The following is a 21,736-nucleotide window of genomic DNA, read 5'->3' on the forward strand; positions in this document are numbered from 1 at the left end:
CGTGCTCCGATCCACCTTACGTAGATTCAATAAAAAATGTCTTTCTGATAAGCAATATTGATACTCATTTACGTAGTTTTATTGAATTTGTATCCTTATTTTATTATAATAAATTAAACATGATTCAAAATGATACAGCCGCTCTTGAGTTATAAATGGTGTAACTAAACTATAAATTCATTGATTGTTAGGCGGTACGAGGTTCGCCGGGTCAGCTAGTATGTGTATATATTTGAAATATGTTTGAAAACAAATTACATATGATTTCGAGCCATGCCTCTTATACAATGGCTCGAAACCGACAACAGCTCCTACCATTCATACGTCAGGAAAGCATCAAATCATATTTCCCTGATTTGCGTGCGCCGATAGTGTCTGTAGACAAAGGAAAAGTAGGTGACTCTCGTCATGTCATCCTCGATCCCTGAGATGTATTCCTTAAAGCAAGAAAAACACTATTCAACACCATGCGATGTCCGAAATCCGAGGCCAACATGTGAACTATTTCACTCCTCCGTGATACCTCTCATTTGGTTAATACCTGGTTAAATGACTTTCTTTCACTGCGCGCTTAATCACAAAGATGAATTAGATAGTTGAAGATAGAGCTCATTGCGGACTAAACCGCAGGCGACTTATCCACAGTTAATTTCGTACATTGATAATAGGGCGGCCACTTCCTTTCCCCCAAGCCACCTCGCAAGGTGCAGATAAAATACACCAGGGGAAAACCTTTTTAAAATGAAATTAAATTTAATTAATGTTTAGGATAGGGAAAATTCATCACTTTATATCAGAAGAATCATATTTGCTTTTAACTGATTGAAATTTGGGGACATATTCTCTGTATTTTTCATTTTGATCTCTGCTCCAACTTAATTTTATTTCCTGGCCGTGTCTCGCAAACAAATAGTCATCCTGGGAACCCAAAGGCGTGCACCCTAATTGGAACCCGAAACACTAGGATCATCATATAAATTTTTACCAATAAGGACATAACTTCACCATAGACATAGTGCTAATAAGGTTTCAAATTCTCTGTGCGTGAGGAGCTAAAATGACCCGTTATCTTTGAAGGCAACAAAAATTATCGCAAGATGAAAAATTTCGGAGCTGAAATTTACAAGAAAAAGGACGTTCATAATGGATACTTAACTTTTTCTATAATAATTCTAATATAATGTTCATTTACTTTCATATTGAAAATCCATTCAATTATATTTCAGTTCTTAGACATTCTGTTCCCTTCAAGTCATCATAGGCGTATCAATAGATGATGGTTTTAGTAATTTTAGGTTTCTTATCACATGTATTTGCAAATTATTATTTTACAAACAAACTTTAATTTCGTTTTAATTACCCCATTATTTTTCAAACTTTAGAATTCGTCTTTTAGGCTCTTCCATAGGGTAGGAACTACGACTCATAATTGCCTTCTTCTATTAGTAGCGTGCCATAGAGTGACCTAATATGAATTTGCAAATCTCAATTTAAATATGTCCAAGCCTGTATAACACAATCATTTTTTTCATCTGTTTCTAGGAACCGTGTTCAAATATCCGTGAGTTTTATGCTTTGAGTTGTGTGAAGGGAGCCAAGTGATCAATTTTGCACCCTCGCGAAGGCGTAACTGAAAGAATGCTATAATAATATTTCTCTGACACATTGGCTGAAGGGAGCGTTGGCATTTGTCCGCCATATTTCTTCCCTGTTTTCCCTCCTTCCCCGACTTTAAGATAGGAACGAATAGAATGACCGCCTATTTTCGCGATATTTTCATATTTCACATCAGAAATACTTCAAATCGTTACATGCGGTTCAATTGTCAACATAAAAATTCAAATAGATAAACACCCGATTGTTAACACCGATAAAACTCCATTTATTTCAATAAATCGTATTTAATTTAATAAATAAGCAATAACTTTGGCGTTCACAGCAGGGAACCCTCTTTTGTTACCAAGAGAACGTCAGGTTATTTTAAGTAGGGACATGATTAGAACAGAGCTCAATTGATAAAATTTCCGATGCCAGAACGCATACCCAGACATTAAAATCTACTCATGATTTTCAAATTAAACACCCCCCGAAAACCTCCGACATTTTAAAAGTTGTAATAAAAGTCGCAGTGAGGAATCTTGCTTTACCAAATATTATCATTTAAATATTAAAGGTACTTCAATTATTAATTTTTTTTACGACGACATTTTAAAAATTTTTTTACACATGGTAATATTATTGATAGCACCCAATTCTGGCTTAGAGGTGCCGGAACGCTTTTCCGACCAAAATTAAGCATTGTATTTGAATACGGAACTATATTTAAGAATCGTATCATCAATTAAACATTTTAATTATATGCTATACTCATAAGTTATTATTATTATTAATATTACCCATTTACCTCTCAGTGGTACGATTTGAACCGAGGACATTCGGATGAAGGTCAAGCACCGTAACATATACACTACGGCTGCCTCGTAACAGCGGGGTATTTCTACGGGAATGCATGTGAACAGTAAATATTTAATTCAGTTTTTTTGTTTAAACTATTGGATATATAATCCCGTATTGCGGGTGATTCGAGGTGAGCGCCGGAAGGACTATAACATAACGAAGTTTGATTGAAATCTGAGACCCGGTTTTCGGACACTTTTATTGTAAGAGGTACCGAAACGCCGTCCCAGCCGAAATTTAGCTCTGGATTTGAATACAGTAACATATTTATGACTTGGAGAATCAGTTTGGTTTGCCGCAGTCGCCACTTGGTTTGGATGCGGGTGCAGAATGAGGTTGCCGAGTGTGGAATTGTTTTGTCGGAGAGAAACCTTTAGTAATTGAATGCCCGGAGGGCGAGAACGTGGAAGTGGGATGCCGCAATTTATACACTGTCAGGCCCCGGGAGCGATAATGAATGTGAAGAGCGTGTATCAGTGATGACGCTATTGCCGCATGTTATGCTGCGGGTCAGGATGTAAGGCGATGACGTGGGAATTTTGGATTTACAGGTCGGAGACATGACGTAGAATGAGTGCGAAAATTTGATGCAACTATTTTGCCAAAACTTTGACAGCGGATTGAATTGACTCAACATTTTGGACCAAAAATCAAGAGAAACATACGAAAAAGCCATCGTGGTAATAATAAAGATTGACTTCTGTATCTTGCATATTCAATATTATTATTGGTTTTGAAAGTTATACGGAAAAAAAGGGATTCTTGCTATCACCACAAGGTGGAGTGCCTCCGCTATTCCGGAGGAGGACAGCCACGAGGGACAGTTGATAGCTGAGGAAAAATGCAGCTAAGACTACTCCTACCATCATTCGAAACCTATTTATTAATTACGTTGATTAGTGCCTTCGAGTGAAGATCTTTCAGTATGAAATGCAGAATGTTTGGCCACGTTTCGGTTTTTACCTTCTTCATGGATTATTTTTTTCAATGAATATGATTTGTTTGCAATTTTAACTGCAAAAGAACCCTGCAGAAGGCCTAAATATACCGAAACGTTGGCCAAAAATTTTGCAATAATTTCTTAAAGACCTGCACTCCAAGACACTAATCAACGTTAATAATTGAGGTGAATCCTCACACCTCCCGATGAAACTTACTATTCCTTGTTATTTATTTGTAAATACTGTTGAATATTTTTTGTTCATTGGTTGCGTTGCTTAATATTATTAAATTGTTTCTCCTGTTATTTTAGTCCTCTGTAATTGGCCTCGTGCTGTTTTTGGACTCGGTTGAACAAATAAAAAAAATAAATAGAAAGAAGAAAAAATAAATTTATTATTACCCACACTCCAAATCCAAATATTTTTCGGTTCAGATTTTAGTAAAATACTCCAAATCATTTTACTGACTTACTTACCTATTATTCAGGTGCAATGACTTGAAAACGAAGCATCTTAACCCATTTCAATCAAATAAGTTTTATAATGACAAACCGTAAAATACACAATTTCCTACCAATTATCGTCACATATTTCTGGCAAGTTTCAATTTTATTGAACTTTAAGTCCTCCTGAAACACCAACCTCCCAATCAATCATCTTCGACCTGAAGATGCAAGTCAAGAAAATATTCTATCCATGAAAATGAAAAAAGAGGATATTTATAAATTCATGACAGCTACTAGCAAAACTCGTTCGAATAATGGCAACCACCGTAAATAGTCTTTTAGAATAATTAAATTTCTAGCCAATATTAAAAAAACAAATACACGTCAAAACTCCACAAAGCATTCCATAAAGAGCATAATAACGCAAAAGAACAGCATATAAGAGCAGATTTCCCCAGTAATGTGTTATTATGAAAATGCAGAAACTAGGAGCTGCACTCCCTGCTCTTATCTCGCCCTGGTTTTGTCCGGAACAGTTTGGAATCAATATTTTTACAGAACGGAAGTGCATAAAAATCAACAATTAGACAAAAATTATAAAGCTGCTGAAAATACATTGTACGTCTGAGAAACCTGGTAGGTTAGGGTAAAGAAACGTCATGAGACATTTTTTATATTTAAAAAAATGGCAAATATTTTATTCCCTCCTGCGGTTATGGATGAACAGATCCCCACGGAGTTACATGCTTCGCTTAACACTTCTTGCTACCTCTGTTGCTTGTTTGAAAACACCTTCATCTCTAACGTCAGACGATCGTTAGTCCTAAAACCTTCTTTATTTACTTCGAATTACAGTTTTTTATCGTCTTTCTCCTTCAATCAACTTTCCCCTTTGCCTCTCTTCTCCAGAATCCACCTATCCTTTTTCATCAACAACTGTATGACAGCAATGAATAACAGTTTTTAAATTTCAAATGTTACGCAGAAAACTATAATGTCAACGCATATGGATGCAAATGTTTTTAACTCTGCATTTAAAGGTGCATTTTGCCACCTAAAAATAGTTTGCCACGGAGATAATTTTTAATTTTTTTTCCTAAAAAAAAACCAATAAAAATTAAATGTCTTATACATTTTCATGCTTCATCTTTTTCACCTGACTACCGCACCAAGTTTATTTTTTAGCTATTATCAAATTTTTGTCACCTCAAGGAGTGTTGTGCACATCTTGCGCCGTAAAATACTTTTAAAATGTTTTTCAATATGTCTTTAGATGAGGCTAACAAGCTTTTCCGATAAAAAATTTGAAACTAAGATTACCGTGATTCCAAATAAAAGTGACAAGCTACGTGGAAAATAATCTAGCAGGTGAGGATAGTGGACAGCGTAAAAGAAATTTATCTCCTATTCTTTCCCTTGAGTACATTGCGCTCGTCGTTCGGCGGCACATGTCCGGTAAAATAATATCTTATTACACGAAGGTCTCAACTTAAACGATTGCTTATTAACTTCTTACTGACTCACATTCCAAACAATAGAAATATAAACGGTGATATCTGAAATATGACAATATCAAGAGACAAATTGACGTCAGACTTTGACCAGACATAAACGAGAAAAATGGCACGCAATCCAAAATTAAAATCACACATAAAATAAACGCTAAGGATTCATTATCTAACGCCATTCTGTGAAAAATTGACGTTTATTACGGATTCTTCCGGCTCCTAATGTTTCTTCTGGAATATGGAGATAAAATTTCACAAAGCCATTGCATTTGGAAATGGCCGTAAAAATATCAGAGGTTCATTTCAGCAGGCGGTCCTGTGAAAATTAACAAGGAAATCCTGAAGAATGGGGTTTCATAGGAATAAAATAAATCAAGTATATTTGAGATAGGTTGAGCAAAAGCCAAAATTAGAGTCACGGGGTGAAAGTTAAGTAATAGTAAACTTCAACGATACATAATCTGTGTGTGTGTGTCTTCTTATTTACTGTGTCGAACGGTAAATGATAGAAGTGGAAAACCATGAAGAATATTTTATGAATATTTATTTCAATTGATGATAAATATAATCATTGAATTACGAGGACAAACTTGGGAAGGTAACCAGCAAAAAAAGGAAATCTCCACCACCAAGTAGTAAACAACAAGGAATGATTATTTTGAGATAGATATTTTCGTTAGCCACTTTAGATCTAAATCTTTCTTGAAGCTGTCACACACGAAAAAGTTTTCAAAAGGGGAGTAATGCATCAAAACACTCCATTCACCTCTCAAGACTCAATTATCCAATTTGAGATATGAGCCGATTGCAGTTTGATATCTAGCAACGTTTGAACAGTCAAGTGATCCATCAAGATCCTCAACGTATACCGTTAATAGCACACGGGTTGATACTACGATAGAATGCCGAGGCAGTTGACAAGCGTCTAGTGCACAGCGGAACAATAGTTAATTAAGTGCAAAACTTAGAGGATAAAACCTCCCTATTTGCTCTAAAAACAGGAATCCAGTAACATTCAACGAAACCAATCAGTAAACAATCCTGATAGACTACCCTAAGATGCATGCATGCGATACCTCATCTGCCGCGGTCGGTCTGCTGCAAAAGTAATTAAATGCCATCGAGTTCGTATTCCAGCAGATAACACCACCATATTTTATGCTTTCTTTTTTCTATGAACTACAAACTACTACTTTCTATCGAGGTGTTTCTACCCACGAACTCATCCCTGTTATGAAGCTCAACATGTTCAACATAATATATTCCATGGAATAGCGGGAAATTGATATTTGACATCCAATGTACGACCTCAAGTTATAAATAAATTGAAGAAAGAAATAATCTTGCCAATGGAAGCGGGATTATTGCAGCTGAGATAACTACCTTCAGTATCTTTCGAATACTTATGCTGTGAAAAGCAAATCGAAAAAATACAGTTATCAAGGTTATAGCGCTGATGGATGATAACTGCTAAGGTCAGAATGCACTCAAAACTGTGAGCTCCAGAGCTCGTGATTTTGCATTTAGCGGGAAGTAAAAAAATATTAACAGAAAATAATTTAACAATATAGTTCTACGGAAAGAAAAATTAGATTATTGGATTTTATGAGTATTTAAGGGCTTCACAGGGCTTATAGAGCGCCTGCTGTTGTAAAATGTGAAGGTATTCAACAAGATTTTAATAACAAGGAAATCATAAGATTGGTAAGATTAAAAAAAACAGCGGACATAAGTAAGGAGTGGAAAATTGAGACAAAGCAATCATTGGATTGTTGACCAATGATGACGGTCATTATAAAATGGAAATTTGCATCAAAATATATAAATTTAAGATTTGCAAAAATATTGGAATTAATTAATAAACCAACCTATCTGAAAAACCTCAGCGAATATGATTCGTAATTCAGAATCTTTGATTTTTCCTGGGCAACAATGCTTTGTGGTAATGTGTGGTTTTGATCTTATTGGTCGATTTCTATTGCTTATTATTTAAGTACATTTTGATTCATATAGACAAACAGATCCCCAATACTAGGAAATCTTTCAGAGAAAACCTAACCACAATGCCAAATAAGTTTTTCTTTTAATTTTGCATGAAAGTCCATATAAAGAATAAGTAAATGATTTAATAATAATCAAATTATTTATGATTCACGCAAGAGTATGTTTTATTACGTGGTCATTCATCATTCAATTCCCATTCAACGTTCACGCAGGACGTGTCACTGCAAATATAGCGGCTGTTTACTGCCGTATGAATAGATAAGTGCATTCATATCTACTCCTGGAGATGACTCTTCACAATCTATGACGAGCAGGAGAATCAAAGCGGGCGAGAGAATTATGCAATTGGCATTATTTTTCTTGATAGATCCCCCGCGTCCTTGGTTGAATGTCGTATCTGTATCGTGCTCGTATGTGCAGGAACACAGAATAGAATCCACGCGCATCATATCCCTTCGCGATACCGACCGATGAGGACGATGGATTACACGGTGAGCGCTTTGTCGGAGTGACTTGTCCTGAAGTGCGTCGCGTTCTCCCGAGAAGCAAGAGATCACTGGAAACACACTGGTCGGCTGGTGAATACACCTGACGGTAGGATTTATTTGCCTTAATAATTCACCATATCATTCATAATTAGCATCATAGTACGGTGTTTGTATTACGGATATATTTTGATATATCGCGCTATTTCGAGCCTGACTTTTTTCGTTTGCAAATACGGCAATAAATATTCTTATATTGGTTTGACTACCCAATTATTAATTTGACAAAAATTGACTCATTAACAATAATACGTAACTATTTACACTGTAATAATTCCTATGAAACATAAAGTTATGGTATAGTTAGGAAAAAAATAGCAACTTCGAATTGATATAAAATAGTTCACCAAAGTCAATGAACTAAAGTTGTATAAGAGTAAAAATATCTCTACGTGATAGTGCATGTAAATAAAAAAATTATATATGAACGTAGGTCCTCGATACAATTACTTTGGAGATATGGGTGAGTACTAGAATCCCGTGCAATATCGTTCATTGAATTTAATTTTATCGTAGCCAGCTACCAGATTAGAGTTCTTCAAGCTGGGAATACAATAATTTTAATAGCATTACCTTATGTAGATACTTCTATACATTATTAATAAAATTATTATGGGCGCCCACCATAAGATAACGCAGTTTTTCATTTACTACCAATGCGCATAATTCACTGTTTGAGATTTTCTGATCCTCGATACACCATTTTCTCGAGGTTACGAACCGATAGCCTAAGTCAAATATTCCAAAGCTTCATATTATGAGCGTCATAAGGATTTTGTCATTTACCCTAAAAATCTATCGATTTAAGTAAATCAGAGGAATTATAGCCTTTCCGACGGTTTTAATGATATTATTACTGGACGCAAGGGTAAAAGGACAAGAGTTAAAAAGAGAGACAACAGAAAATCATCAGTAAGTATTCTCACATTAATTCCTTTTTATTTTCGTTCATAAATCTATTCCTCTTTAACGCAAGAGAATTTCTCATGATTAGTATGACTTCTTATCTTCCCATGCAAACAATTCTTCATGACATTTACAGATTCTTTGTCTCAATTGGTTACAGAGACCATTTCAAAAGAAGAATAGTTTTTTTCGATATTTTTTTGTTTCTAGCGTTAGATTTTAGATCACTACCAACCCGAAATGGACATCGTTATGACTATGTAGTACGTATGAAGTTATATTTGTTTAAATATATAAGGTTCCATTCCCGAAAATTGAGAAGCGTAAAATCTGAAACAAAACATAACATAAACATTGATACCAAGCTATAATTTCCTCGTTGTCTACTAGTTCAGTCAGTACTTAAATTACGAGTCGTAGGTACATGTAATCAATTCAAACTAAGATAGGCGTTTTCGCTATCGCATTTTCAACTATTTTTATGGTAACATACGTCTCCTTTAATTTTTGGATTGATCGTGACATTTAAAATCTGAGAAAAACGTCGATTTTCATGTTAGAAAGAAGAGGTAAACTCATACTGCAGAAAAAGAAATTGGCAACCTTATCATCATAACTGTCCTTCACATGATCCAGTCAAGCGATAATTTTAGGCGCCATGTGAGGAATCACTCAAGCTATCTTTGAACATAATCGGAAAATATGATCATGGTATCCAATAAATTCATACAATTTCTCACGTTCCTCAGTTACTGGTGTATACTAACACCCCATCAACTCTCAACTCAAATAGCAATTTCGTCAATACCTCTTTTCTCACCCTCACAGGAATCTCAACATGGCGGTAGCAGGATGGAGCGTGCTGCAAATCACCATTGCCATTGTAACTATCCTTGTGACCAGCTTCATCCTGTTCGCGTTCTGGCGCCTAACGTATTGGAAACGCCAAGGAATCCCCTACCTCTCGCCTAAGCTCCCATTTGGAAATGTCAACGACGTATTCCTTGGAAAGAGGCCTTTTGGCAATGTGATGCACGACATATACCGACAGCTCTCAGGTAAGAATTCTGTGAAAGGAAACTCTGATCGAGAAATATGACAATGAAATGTCACAAAAATTGTTTCACGAATAAACACTGTGGAATGAGCGATGAAAACTGAGCTGAGCGCAGTAGTGCGATGCGAAAGTGGAAAGAATTGACGCCACGTCTGTGTGAAGTGGGCGAAATGGTGAAAGATAGCGCATAGATAGGGAGGCAATAATAAACACCAATTAATAATTGAGAGTTTGTCAATTTGTCATTTAAGGGTAACACCCTGAAAGCTTCCATTTCCATTTTGTACTAAAAACATCTCACTTTGAAACTTCTTGCCCGTTGTTATCCGCACTCTAGGGAGATTACCCCATTTTCATGAAGCTATTTGCGTTTTCCATACTTGTGGCAAGAATTCCTCTAATTACCTCTAATTGTCTATCCCCTAAAAATTCTGCAATCTGCGTTTATTTATTTCCTACATTGGGTCATACATTTAGCCACGAAGTGCAACCTCTTTTTTGAGAATAATCTCTTCTTAAGACTTTAAACCCATTCAGCATCATTTCCCCTTCATATAAATCGACTATTCCAATTAAAAGTCTAATTAACGTGCCTTAGTTCTTAGAATCACAGACATGTGCCACGCTGGTTCCCCTGGGGTTATCCGCAATTGTTTTGACGACAGTGACAATAAATAAAATCCGAGACCAAAGCATAAAGAAAAATTTATTATCCTCGATTTGATAAATTACAAATATGCACAGCTTTCAATTATCAGCTCCTCATAAGGATGGTGGATGAAAGCGTGACCCAGAGGAGCTCGGTTCACAAAGAAAAGATAGTGATTACGGTCGACCTTACGACAGCGCTCTATTCAAATTAATTTGAGATATCATCCAATCAGAGATCAAAGTATATGCTTTCAAAGACTTTTGGAGTAACGCCCTCAAAATTTAATCGTGAAATACTTCATTCAAAAATCCCTTCCCATTTGTGAAGCCGCAGTGCAAACAAGCGAGGCTAATAGCTTCGTGATGTACCTGTCTTCCTAAATAGGACACACACATTTAATCTTCAAATCCCAGTTCAAGATGCTCAAGCATCTCATCGGTTAAATGGAATACAACCTTCCTAAAATTTCATTTAAAATTTTTATTTGCATTACGAACTACATTTTTAGTTATTAATTGCTTGGTTTCTCTATATTTGGTTCAGTTTTTCCGTATCACTCAAACAAAGAGGGTTTAAAAAATGCGTAGTGAGTGAGATTTGATTGCGCGAGTTAAAAGCAAATTCATTGTTAATTTTCTATCGCACACATTTGACTTCAAAAGAAAGGACCCAGATAAATACAAAAAATGGCCTAGATGCTATCCTCGATGGTGCTTGCGTACGAAGTGAGAGAGTATTTAGGCATAAACAATAGCTTTTAAAATTAATAAACTGTGCCGCCATAGAAAACATACAATTAAACTCCACTTTTAGCCGTGTGATGACGGTACTACAGCATCTCCCACAATCTCTTTTGGTAAATTCACTCTGATAAAATCACCCGGATATTTTTACAAATTTAAACGTCTAAAATAAAACAGTTTAATGTAGGAGGAGATATCTTATGATAATAAGAATGGGTCAAAATGGTCATAAATGATACTCAAAGTAGGAGAGACAACATTTATGTGATCCAAGAATGCATGAAAGAGAGACATGACAGTATACTCGTGCCTGAACGCAATGGAGAAAACCCATACGACCGAAGGTGTCGTTAGACCTGTTTACACGATAAGTCTACAAATACAAACTAATTTACGAATACATGGAAGGGACTAAGAAGGCGAAAATTCACCCGTAACCTCCCAAAATGCATATACGTATGGACAGAAAATAAAACATTTTTTCAGGGTTATTATTTGAGAGTTCTACTCCGTTAAAAGCGTTCACAGAAATGTCCCTGACTCGTGCAATAATGCAACTTGAAAACAGCCATTTAGACCATTTTGTTTACATTATAACTCACTTGGCTACTCTCGATGACTTCCGAAGGCCAAGCAAGCTATCTTCGGTCTTTTTCGCTGTCTTTCGCAATTGAATGAGCTTTACAGTTTCCAATTACCTTTTCAGCATAGATGACATCAAAGAAAAGGAAAAATATATTCAGACTTCAAATGCTTTGTCCTTGTAGTCATTATCTAACGCTCTTCATAACAACGTCACGGTCAAGCAAGAAACTATTGCGTTAAGATTGTCTAAACCCCGAGTAGTATTTTATTTTCATTATATAAGGCCGAAGACATGTCAGATCAGGGGCGTAACTATTAAGGGGATGAGGGGTTCGATCCCCCACCAAAGCCTCGGGGAAATGAAAAAGTTATTTCAAACTATTGCCTAGTTTTGAAATTAAATAACACCATCAACTTAAAGTTAAATTTTTACTGCCAAAAAGATGTAGAATGTATATCCAGGCATGCCATTATTCAAAAATTTTCCCGAACCTCTTGTTACCTGTATGAGAGGGATTGCAACCCCTTCGCCATCCTATCCCCTCCCCCCAAAGCTTATTCCAAGCATTGTTAACTTTCCTATTATTCTTTTCAGGAATTTTCGACTGCTTTTGAACCAAATCTTATTTTAATAAAGTTTCGTAGATATATTTCATTTCCTTCCAAAGATGGATGCTTTCCTTCACTGCATTATTTTAATTTACAAGGTCATAAATAATTTTTAAAATGTTTTTTCCTCAAATTCTAAATCATTGTAAAAAAGAAAATCTTAATTAAATTTTGTTAATTTGCTATTTTTAAACCAATGATAGTTTTTTTTATTCTTTACCAATTTCTCGTCATTATTTTTTGCCATTTTTCACGTTAATACGACGATACATGTACATTACGTTCACCTTTAAATTTACCGGTGGGCTCATGATTAGCCGGAAAAAGGCACTAGCCCGGCTCATTTCCGAGCCAATACAGTCGTATAAAAATTGCTACTACCTGCGTATTTATTTCAGGCAAACCCTATGCTGGAATCTACATGGCTCTGCAGCCATCCCTATTGGTAATGGATCCGAAACTCATCAAAGACATACTCATCCGAACTGCCATAACCAACTTCCAGCACCACATCGCGAATCCACACCCAACGAAAGACCCGTACATTGCTAATAACATTTTTTTTGCGCGGGGACCAAGATGGAAGACTCTACGCGCCGGACTCAGCCCTGCGTTCTCTTCGGGAAAGATGAAGATGATGTACCCACTCGTCGTGGCCAAGGCTAAAAAGCTAGCATCAGTGCTGGAGGAGATAGCCCAGGGGTCAGGTGAGTGCCTGCGAAGGGATATTTTAACAAAATCAAAGCTGGAAAATTACCATCTCCCGCCAGACAGTGGAATAATATTCATATTATAAATTCATTACATATATAATATTCATATGACAGTCTCCTACCTAACTCTGAGGAAGGTGGTAATGTGCCACCAAAAATTTACTGCAGTGAGTGTTTTTTATCTTTTTTTGTGTCCTGTGATTCTGCCCAACCTGGGGTATTTTTGTGTTATCTCGTCGAGGAACATTTCGAAGTATTCACGTTATAAATGCAGAGTAATATTCATTGTCAATGGTAGGAAGTTTGACCTAGGGCTTATACTCTTTTCAAATATCTTGGAGATGGTCTCGATATTTTTGGGGAATGCTTGAAATCCATAAGCTCAATTAAATGCAAATTAATTTGCTTTCACCGTCTTAAGAGTTTTCAATTTCATAACTGGTCAATTAGGTATGCAAGTTGAGCATTGTGCTCCTTAATGCGTGGGAAATCATGTAGCACTCAAACTGTTTTTCTGCGCTCATACACAGAAAAAACCGCTTATAAAGCGCCTCACAAACCTGCGGTTTCTGATATACCGCGAGTTTCACCAAGTCTGTGAATTCTTAGCACGATGACTTTAATTGCTTCTTGGAAAATATTTACCTAAAAAAACCGCGCCAGAAGAAAATATCAGATTATTTTAGTTAATACTCCCATTAACATTAGCAACTCCCGGAAGACACTTCGAACGACAAAATAATATTTTCAAATTGTATTATGCAAACAAACTTGCGGTAAAATTTATGGTTAGAGGTTGTTTCTTTGTTCCCCCGATTTTTTCCAATAATCAAACGCGTTTTCCATAGCGCTAGTATAAACTCCGTCCCTCGAGAACCACGCCATAGCCGGATTTTACAGTAATTTGGAATGAACTTTAATTAGGTTTAAAATAACTGGATCTCTAGATCATTTTTATCATTCTATTGTATTGAGTAAAGACGAAGAGATCGTTGAGAGCAATGTGACTTTTTCAGTGCCTTGAGGATATAGGTACTTCGCTAGGCCAAAAGTGGTTTGTCCCGGGCACATCGCACCTCAGCTGAGGTTTAGTCCACCTCCTTTTCCCCAAAACATCTGAAATGATAATAACCAAACTGATGTCAAAACGGACGAAATAATTTTAGTCACTGCCAGTGGCGTAGCCAGGAATTTCGTTCGGGGGGGGGGGTCAAAACCAGGGGTGAAATTTTTTGAAAAACAGGGTACTAATTAGAGGGTTTTAAACTAGTGTTAACACTTTCATACTCGAAAAAACTTCATTTGTTGGAGAAATATTTTGAAAATTCATGATTTTTCAATATTTTGTTTTCTTTTATGAAGGAAAATAATTGTGTTTTTATATTTCGGGGGGGTCCAGACCCTTCTGCCCCCCCTTGGCTACGCCGCTGGTCGATGCCCAATTAAAAATGGTTTAAATGTGTTATGTTCCTTTATCAAACGAAGCAATCGATTAATACCTACGTCCATGTACATTTCAATTGAAAAAGTTGCTTTTGCTAACTAAATTATTTTAATAAGAGACCAAAGTCCGCGCGCACACTGTACTTTGCACAGGTTCTAGCAGCTACCAGCTGGTCTGATCCGGAAACAACCCACAACTGGAGATTTTTTTTATTCACTCACATTTATAAGGTTAAACAGGTACTTTTTAATACTCCACTCAATGTAATCCTTTCTATGTATGAAGAATTGCAGTGGATTTCTAATGCCACGATTTTCCGAAACGAAACGAAAATTTCCGTTTTTCGATTAACTTCAATCATTCTATGAATAATAGGCAGTTGAAAAATTATCTTATCAGTGGAAATCTTACATGCTGGAGGTAAAAGCAGATGTAGTTCCAGAGGAGAAACTGTGACGGCGGCTTAAGTGTACATGCCGCAATATGTTACAATTGTGTTATTTCAATCGAAATTTTCTCGGAAAATAATTTAATCGCCTAATCTTTACACTGCCTGAGAACACAAAATGTGTGATTAATCAAATAAAGATATATTACTTTATAATATATCTTTATTTGATTGATAAGATATAATAATTTTCAATCAACATTTGAAATTACTCGTTTTTCTCAGAGGGTAAATCATATTTTATGGCTCTAAATTCATAAAAAATTCTAATACTTACTTTTTTCGCCCAATAGATCCGAAGATAGACGCGAAGTTCCATGCTGCTCGCTACACCACAGACGTGATTGCTTCCTGCGCCTTCGGCATCGAAACGAACTCGCTAGAGGACCCTGGCAATGAATTCTTCAACATGGGACTCAAAGTGTTCGAGAGGACGTTCCGGCACACCCTGGACACAATGATTATTTTCCAATTTTCATCCCTCGTTAGGGTGAGAGCATTAAATATACGCACGGAATTGATCACATTCGTTTCTGTAAATTGTCATAGGGTATTTTAATGAAAGAAAATCAGTAGTGTTTCGACGAGGCGTTGCTATAAAATCAAAGTTTGAATCTTTCAGGAGGTGAAACTTTGAATATCAATAAAAGAATTTACTTAGCCACTTCCTCCAGATTTTATTTAAAAAAGACCGGTTTTCGCAGTTACGCTATTCTCTCCTGAGGATGAGCAATAAATAAAAGTTGTGGAAGAGACTAATTGTAAGCTATGACTACTGGTGCAGTCCATAGTGGCCATTTTGAATGTTCAGATTGTATCATGCTAATGGATTTCATCGATTTTTTTTTATTTTAGTAACTGCAAAAAATATCAAAATGCAGCATTAATTATTAATGGGGTAAATTGTTGCTAATTAACGTTTTTCACTTCGAATATGTTCAATATCGGCCATTCGCAATTGAAAGTTATTTATTTATCGACAGAAAAAGTATCAATGTAAAGGGTGTTGCAAAATTCCACAATATATTTCATATAAAACTATGTTCATTTAATATTTTGTTTCTAAGGCTAAAGAAATTACTTATCCTGGCATTCACTATTATATGTCTACATGAATTTTGATATTTATTATGTAAATGGGCTTTATGAAAGAAGTAAGTTTTGGACACTATTTTACGGAGGTTTTCACAATGATTTACTGAATTTTTTTGTTTGGTGGCTTTCACCGAGCAAAATAATTTTTCGCATCACTCTTTTGCTTTTTAACGGCTAGAGTCTTGAGATCCAGCGAGAGATAGAGCGATTATTTAAAATTTTTGTCTATTCAATGGGTATGAGGCGTAGATTTTACGGTCTATCATAACTCGAATTTTTAATTCATCGGAAATCATCCTTATTAACGCTATAGTCGGAATGTATAACTATCATTTCAGATTGCCGGATCAGTGTTTATAACGAAAGATGTGGCAGATTTCTTCCGTCATCTTGTGTGGGGTGTAGTCAAGGAGCGAGAGGAAAAGAACATTCAGCGGGGTGACTACATGGACATGCTGATTCAACTTAAGAACAACGGAAAAGTTTACGAAACTGGAGATGACAAGAAAACTGCCGTCGCGCAAGATGTGGACAAGATGAAAATATCCGAGCGTGAGTTGATACCAACTAACCAGATTGAAAAATTGGGTCGTTTCGCCAGACCTGATATCTTGAATTTTTTATTTTATTTTTATTTTTTATTGATTTTCATTCATTCTTGAATTCTAAATATAAATTAATTTATTTTTAATCCTGAATTCCGTTTGAAAGGTGGAAAATAAATTTGAGCTATTACAAAGAAGGTATTATTTCCGATTCAGCCACTCTTTCGTGAAACAAAAAAAAAACAATAGTTAATATCCTATTAAGAAGCTCGTCGAGCTATTAATGAACACACTTATGATTATCTCGCTCTTTGAAAAATAAGAGAATGGATGTAACATATAACAGCCATTAAGGTTAAATGTGAGTGTCAGGTTGTATAATAAACTTTCCACGCCCCTCTCCCATGCATGGTTGATGAAATGGCTGTAAAACAAGTATCGGGTATAATTACGGGAAAATGAAAATTCTTGTCGCGAACTCTCAATGTGTTCTACACCGGGTGATAGACTCTGGTGCATCCGATGCTTTGGACAGCGACTCGTTACCCATCTCAAGGCAAATGTTAATCTCATTCCTCACCCTACATCAGAATCGTTTCAGAAAAATTAATACCTGACTCTCATCCTGAACGTAGGTCCATCTGTTCGTATTAATTTTCTCTTTTGACTCGCACAAAACCGTCCAACAAATAGTCCTTCCTCAGACATGGGCATTTCTGGCATTTTTAATTATCATGTATTAGCTTTAACATCGTTATTTAAGAATTAATTAGACACCTGTCACGTACGTAATTAATCCTACCGATCCTAGTTTGAAGAAGTTACTCGCTGCATCAGTTTTTCCTTAACTCACAATCATTCCTACGAAAGCAGGTCAATTTTCTAATAATACTAAATGAGGACGTACTTTCAATTTCTATTCTTTTGTTATTTTAGTTCACTTTATCCTTCCTTTTTCTAAACTATCACTTCATATTTTGCTTGTTGCACCGCATTGACGCGAGAGGGTCTTGTGATGAATGACGAAATTCCCTGTAAGAATTATTTCCTAATAGAAAATAAGATCTTGAGTCTCCTGTCAACACTAAATGCGCCAAGTTAAAGTGTTAAGCGTCTAGATAAAGAATAAATTCAACCTTAGAACTACTGAAAATGATTCTCTCAATACCTCACATTTTAAAAAATGGAGGTAATTCTTAAATGTTATAAAACATTTAAAGAGCAATACTGTTTTTTTTATGTGTTTTTAATTCGAATTCGGTTGCAATGATTATTGGGGTATATTATCAGTATAGACTGAAATCTTGTGTTATGACGTTATCTACTGAGTCAATTGCTACTAACGTGCCCGTATATGAAGAATGTGGCAAAAATTTAGACAAATTTGAGCCTAAATTTGTCAATAATATTTTGAAGTGTAACCATTACATCAATTGTATTGCGAATTCGATATGAATGGTCGAGTCGTCATGCCTTCAGATGTTTTCCAAATGCTACTAAACTCATTCAAAAGTATGATTTTGAGTCTGGAACGCCAAGGTCATCATCGTCTACAAAAGCCATACCCCATTTTGGAAATAGCTATTAATTTTTAGAAATAAAATAACTTCAATAATGAGGTTTACAATAATATAAACAGGTTAACAATAATGAGGTTTATTGCAGACTTTGGCGGAGATTCACTTGTAGCCCACGCTTTGGTTTTTTACACCGCCGGATATGAGACTTCGTCCACAGCACTGAATTTTGCCCTGCTGGAACTTGCACGAAATCCCGATTGCCAGGAGAAGCTCATCAATGAAATAGACGAGACACTGAGGAAGAACAACGGAGAGATCGATTACGATGCACTCCGAAGCATGGTGTATTTGGACAAGGTGGTCAACGGTGAGTGATGAATTTTAAAAAATATCCAGTTTTTATAAAATATATATGCTAATACATGAAATATATACCCGTATAAAACGTTTAAAGCTTAAGAAATTCACATTAAATCGCTCAAATTTGACGATTAAAAATGAATCATCAGGAGTTGTGACTTCATAATTACACAGCAAGTATTTTTGTCGGAAAATATGAAGAATGTGACAAAAATTTAGACAAATTTGAGCCTAAATATGTCAATAATATTTTGAAGTGCAACCATTACATCAATAGTTTTACGAATTCGATATGAAAAACTCTTAAAATAATACTTTGGCACGTGTAACACAGTCTTTAATGAATTAAAAAATGAAAACTACGCCATGAATTCAAGTTTAATAGTAAAGAAACAAAAATAATTTCTCATCCTTTTTCTCCGATAATAAAAACGAGTGATCAATGGAGACAAACAAATGCACAATTAAAAAATGACTTCATTTCATCTTTTGGCTCCTAAACACCTCTTCCTCAAGCCATAATTTAACTTTCTGTGTCACTGTCGATTACCCACTTAATGAGTACTTCCGTCTACGTCAATATACTTGATAAAGCACCCGTGAATAATCGTTACGCTCAGCGCAGCATTCCAATATTTGATTGACTGTTAGAGAGAGTAATGGTATACGATATAATGTGAAGCACCTTAATTTTATGCCATCTTTTATTTTCTAACGCTAATTATTTCTACGCCTGAATCATAATCTGTTCTGACGTCACAATTATATTACTCTACCGCACACCATGTTAGTTTATTAATAAATAGTTCAGCCGATACCGCAACAGCTTAAAGAATGCAGAACGGAAAGAGACTAAGGCTTCATGCAAGAACTGAGTCTAATGCGTCTAATGATATTGTTAACCGTGAGACGACGAACCCTTTGCATTAAATTGATATAAGAAAAGAGAATTACATAAAGGTCTGTCGTATTGTATTGGTGATATGATGAAGTCATCACATTTCATGAAAACTGCCATCACTGGATTTTTATCTCCGATATTTTTCCCGTGAAAATGTTAGAAATAACAAGGCATTGGATTTAAGCCGAAGCAATATCTCATTGGGCGTAGATTTTTTATCATAATTACATAAATAACTAATGTCTAATGCCAACGTTATATTTTGTTCTCGCGTCGCCATAGGCACTGAAGTAATATCTAACAATGCATTGATTTTGTTGAGAATTACCTAAGGAGCCATATTAAGTACACCAAATAAGCATCAAGACTAATTAGTGAAGCATAGGTTTTTTCTACACCCCAGAACTCCTACGTTTTCACAGGATGAAATTTTAAATTCGGAGGTAATTCCAAAAAAAATGTTTGCATAAACATTATGCCGCTTGCTTCCAGTAAATTTCATGATCCCTATTACGATAAATTTTTTTTTAATCTTTCATCAGTTCGCCTGGGGACCTCAGCGATAAATATTTTTCTTCTTTTCCCAGAGACGTTGAGGAAATATCCAACCCTTGCCGTGTTGGATAGGTACTGTACGGAGGAGTACCGCAACCCAGAGTACAACCTCGTCATCCCCAAGGGTATGAGTGTACTAGTTCCTGTACTGGGCATACACTACGACACCAAGTACTATCACGACCCATACCGATTCGATCCTGAGCGATTCGGCGAGGACACCAAGGATAACCGCCCGAGCTGCACTTTCATGCCGTTTGGAGAGGGACCAAGAATATGCATAGGTGAGAAACCCTGGACGAAAAATCCATCCCATCACCGAGCCCCAAGATACAGCCAACTTGTGTTTCATTATCCTCACGGGTGGCTGGTGGACATGACCAATGAGCGTAAACATAATCTACACCTTCCCATCGCTCGATCAGCCTGATTTCCTGGTATTATAGGCGCTCAAAAATATTTCTGTCATCTTGAATCTTTTATGGCACAAGTTATGACCCTTTTCAATTACCACCTGAACGTAAAAATACAAAATTTTTACCTCTTTATATAGGTATTTTCACCTCAGTGTTTCTCATATTTCATCGATAAGCAATTATAAAAAATAGCCGACTTAATCGTACCTAGTGTTGCCGCGAGACTCGAGACGAGACCGTAGGGTAGAATTCGAGACGAGACTCGAGACGAGACCACCTTTTGACGAGACGAGACGATACCACTTCCACGAGACTCTCGAAAGTCTCGAAATTTAGATGGACGTCCTCAATTGATATTTGGTATAGTTTTATGCCTATAGGTTTATAGGTTTATGCTTAAAACTATATCCTTCAGTTAGGACGAAACACATTTTACGTTATTCTTAAGCATTATATTTTAAATACAGCTGAATAATAACTTTTCGATAGATGATCAAATTATAAACTAGAATATTTGCTGAAAAACCAATTTCTGAATGCATGAGCCAAGTAAGGGAGTGTTAATGGCTGACTACTTTTCCTTGTTTCCTGGGATAATTAATTTGGAAAATTGGAGCCTTATTTTAATGTAAAAAATGTTCTGGCTAAACTTTCGAGAGCCACAGCATTGTGTTACAAAAATGTGTTACGTTGGGTGGTCAGCCCCTCGCTCGGTATCTTTTGCTTTGGGTATTTCCTGCATTTATTTCCTCTTGATTTCTTCAGGGTTCCAAGGTCTTTCTTCATTCTGCACTTGTGAAAGCATCGAAGTATCGTAAACAAAAGACTGCATTATACAAATATAAAATTAGGACGCATGACGAGACTTATTCCGCGTCGGTAAGCAATACTGTACAACATAATAGATCGTTACGAGAACGCCAGAAATCGTGTATGACTTTCACGAGAACGCCAGAAATCGTGTATGACTTTCGCAAATTGCTGTTTCCTTTTTCTTTCTACCGTTTTTTTTAGCAATCCATCAGAAAATTCACGTTAATATTACTTCAGTAATACATATTACTGCGCCCTTCATTTCTAAATTTTTCCTAAAATGGCAACGACAATATAATTTTTATTGCAGCTGAGAGGAATCCTAAATTACCTCTATTTCGATCGCTTCAACTCCATTGGTGAAAGGTTTTCACACGCCGTGCTAACTCCAAGTTATGCATTGAGTAAGAAAAATATATTAAAATTCTAAAATTTTTACAATTAGTGAATTTCATGAGAGACATAAACGTGTT

The 21,736-nt window shown here is 36.0% G+C and overlaps 1 protein-coding gene across 2 annotated transcripts in view; it reads left to right on the plus strand.

Annotated features, from left to right (window-relative positions):
* Positions 1-7,758: 7,758 nt before the first annotated feature.
* Positions 7,759-21,736, plus strand: part of LOC124154017 (cytochrome P450 6k1-like) — a 47,196-nt gene continuing 33,218 nt past the window's right edge. The window contains exons 1-7 of one of the 2 annotated variants that reach the window (XM_046527489.1): positions 7,773-7,950; positions 9,636-9,865; positions 12,852-13,160; positions 15,352-15,548; positions 16,492-16,705; positions 18,364-18,585; positions 20,067-20,318. In XM_046527489.1, the coding sequence (XP_046383445.1) occupies positions 9,646-9,865; positions 12,852-13,160; positions 15,352-15,548; positions 16,492-16,705; positions 18,364-18,585; positions 20,067-20,318 (1,414 nt within the window). In that variant the 5' untranslated portion in view covers positions 7,773-7,950; positions 9,636-9,645. Of the gene's footprint in view, positions 7,951-9,635; positions 9,866-12,851; positions 13,161-15,351; positions 15,549-16,491; positions 16,706-18,363; positions 18,586-20,066; positions 20,319-21,736 lie in introns of both variants that reach the window. The other variant, XM_046527490.1, reaches the window with a different exon arrangement.

Source organism: Ischnura elegans, chromosome 2, assembly GCF_921293095.1.
Source record: "Ischnura elegans chromosome 2, ioIscEleg1.1, whole genome shotgun sequence".
Taxonomy (NCBI): Eukaryota; Metazoa; Arthropoda; class Insecta; order Odonata; family Coenagrionidae; genus Ischnura; species Ischnura elegans.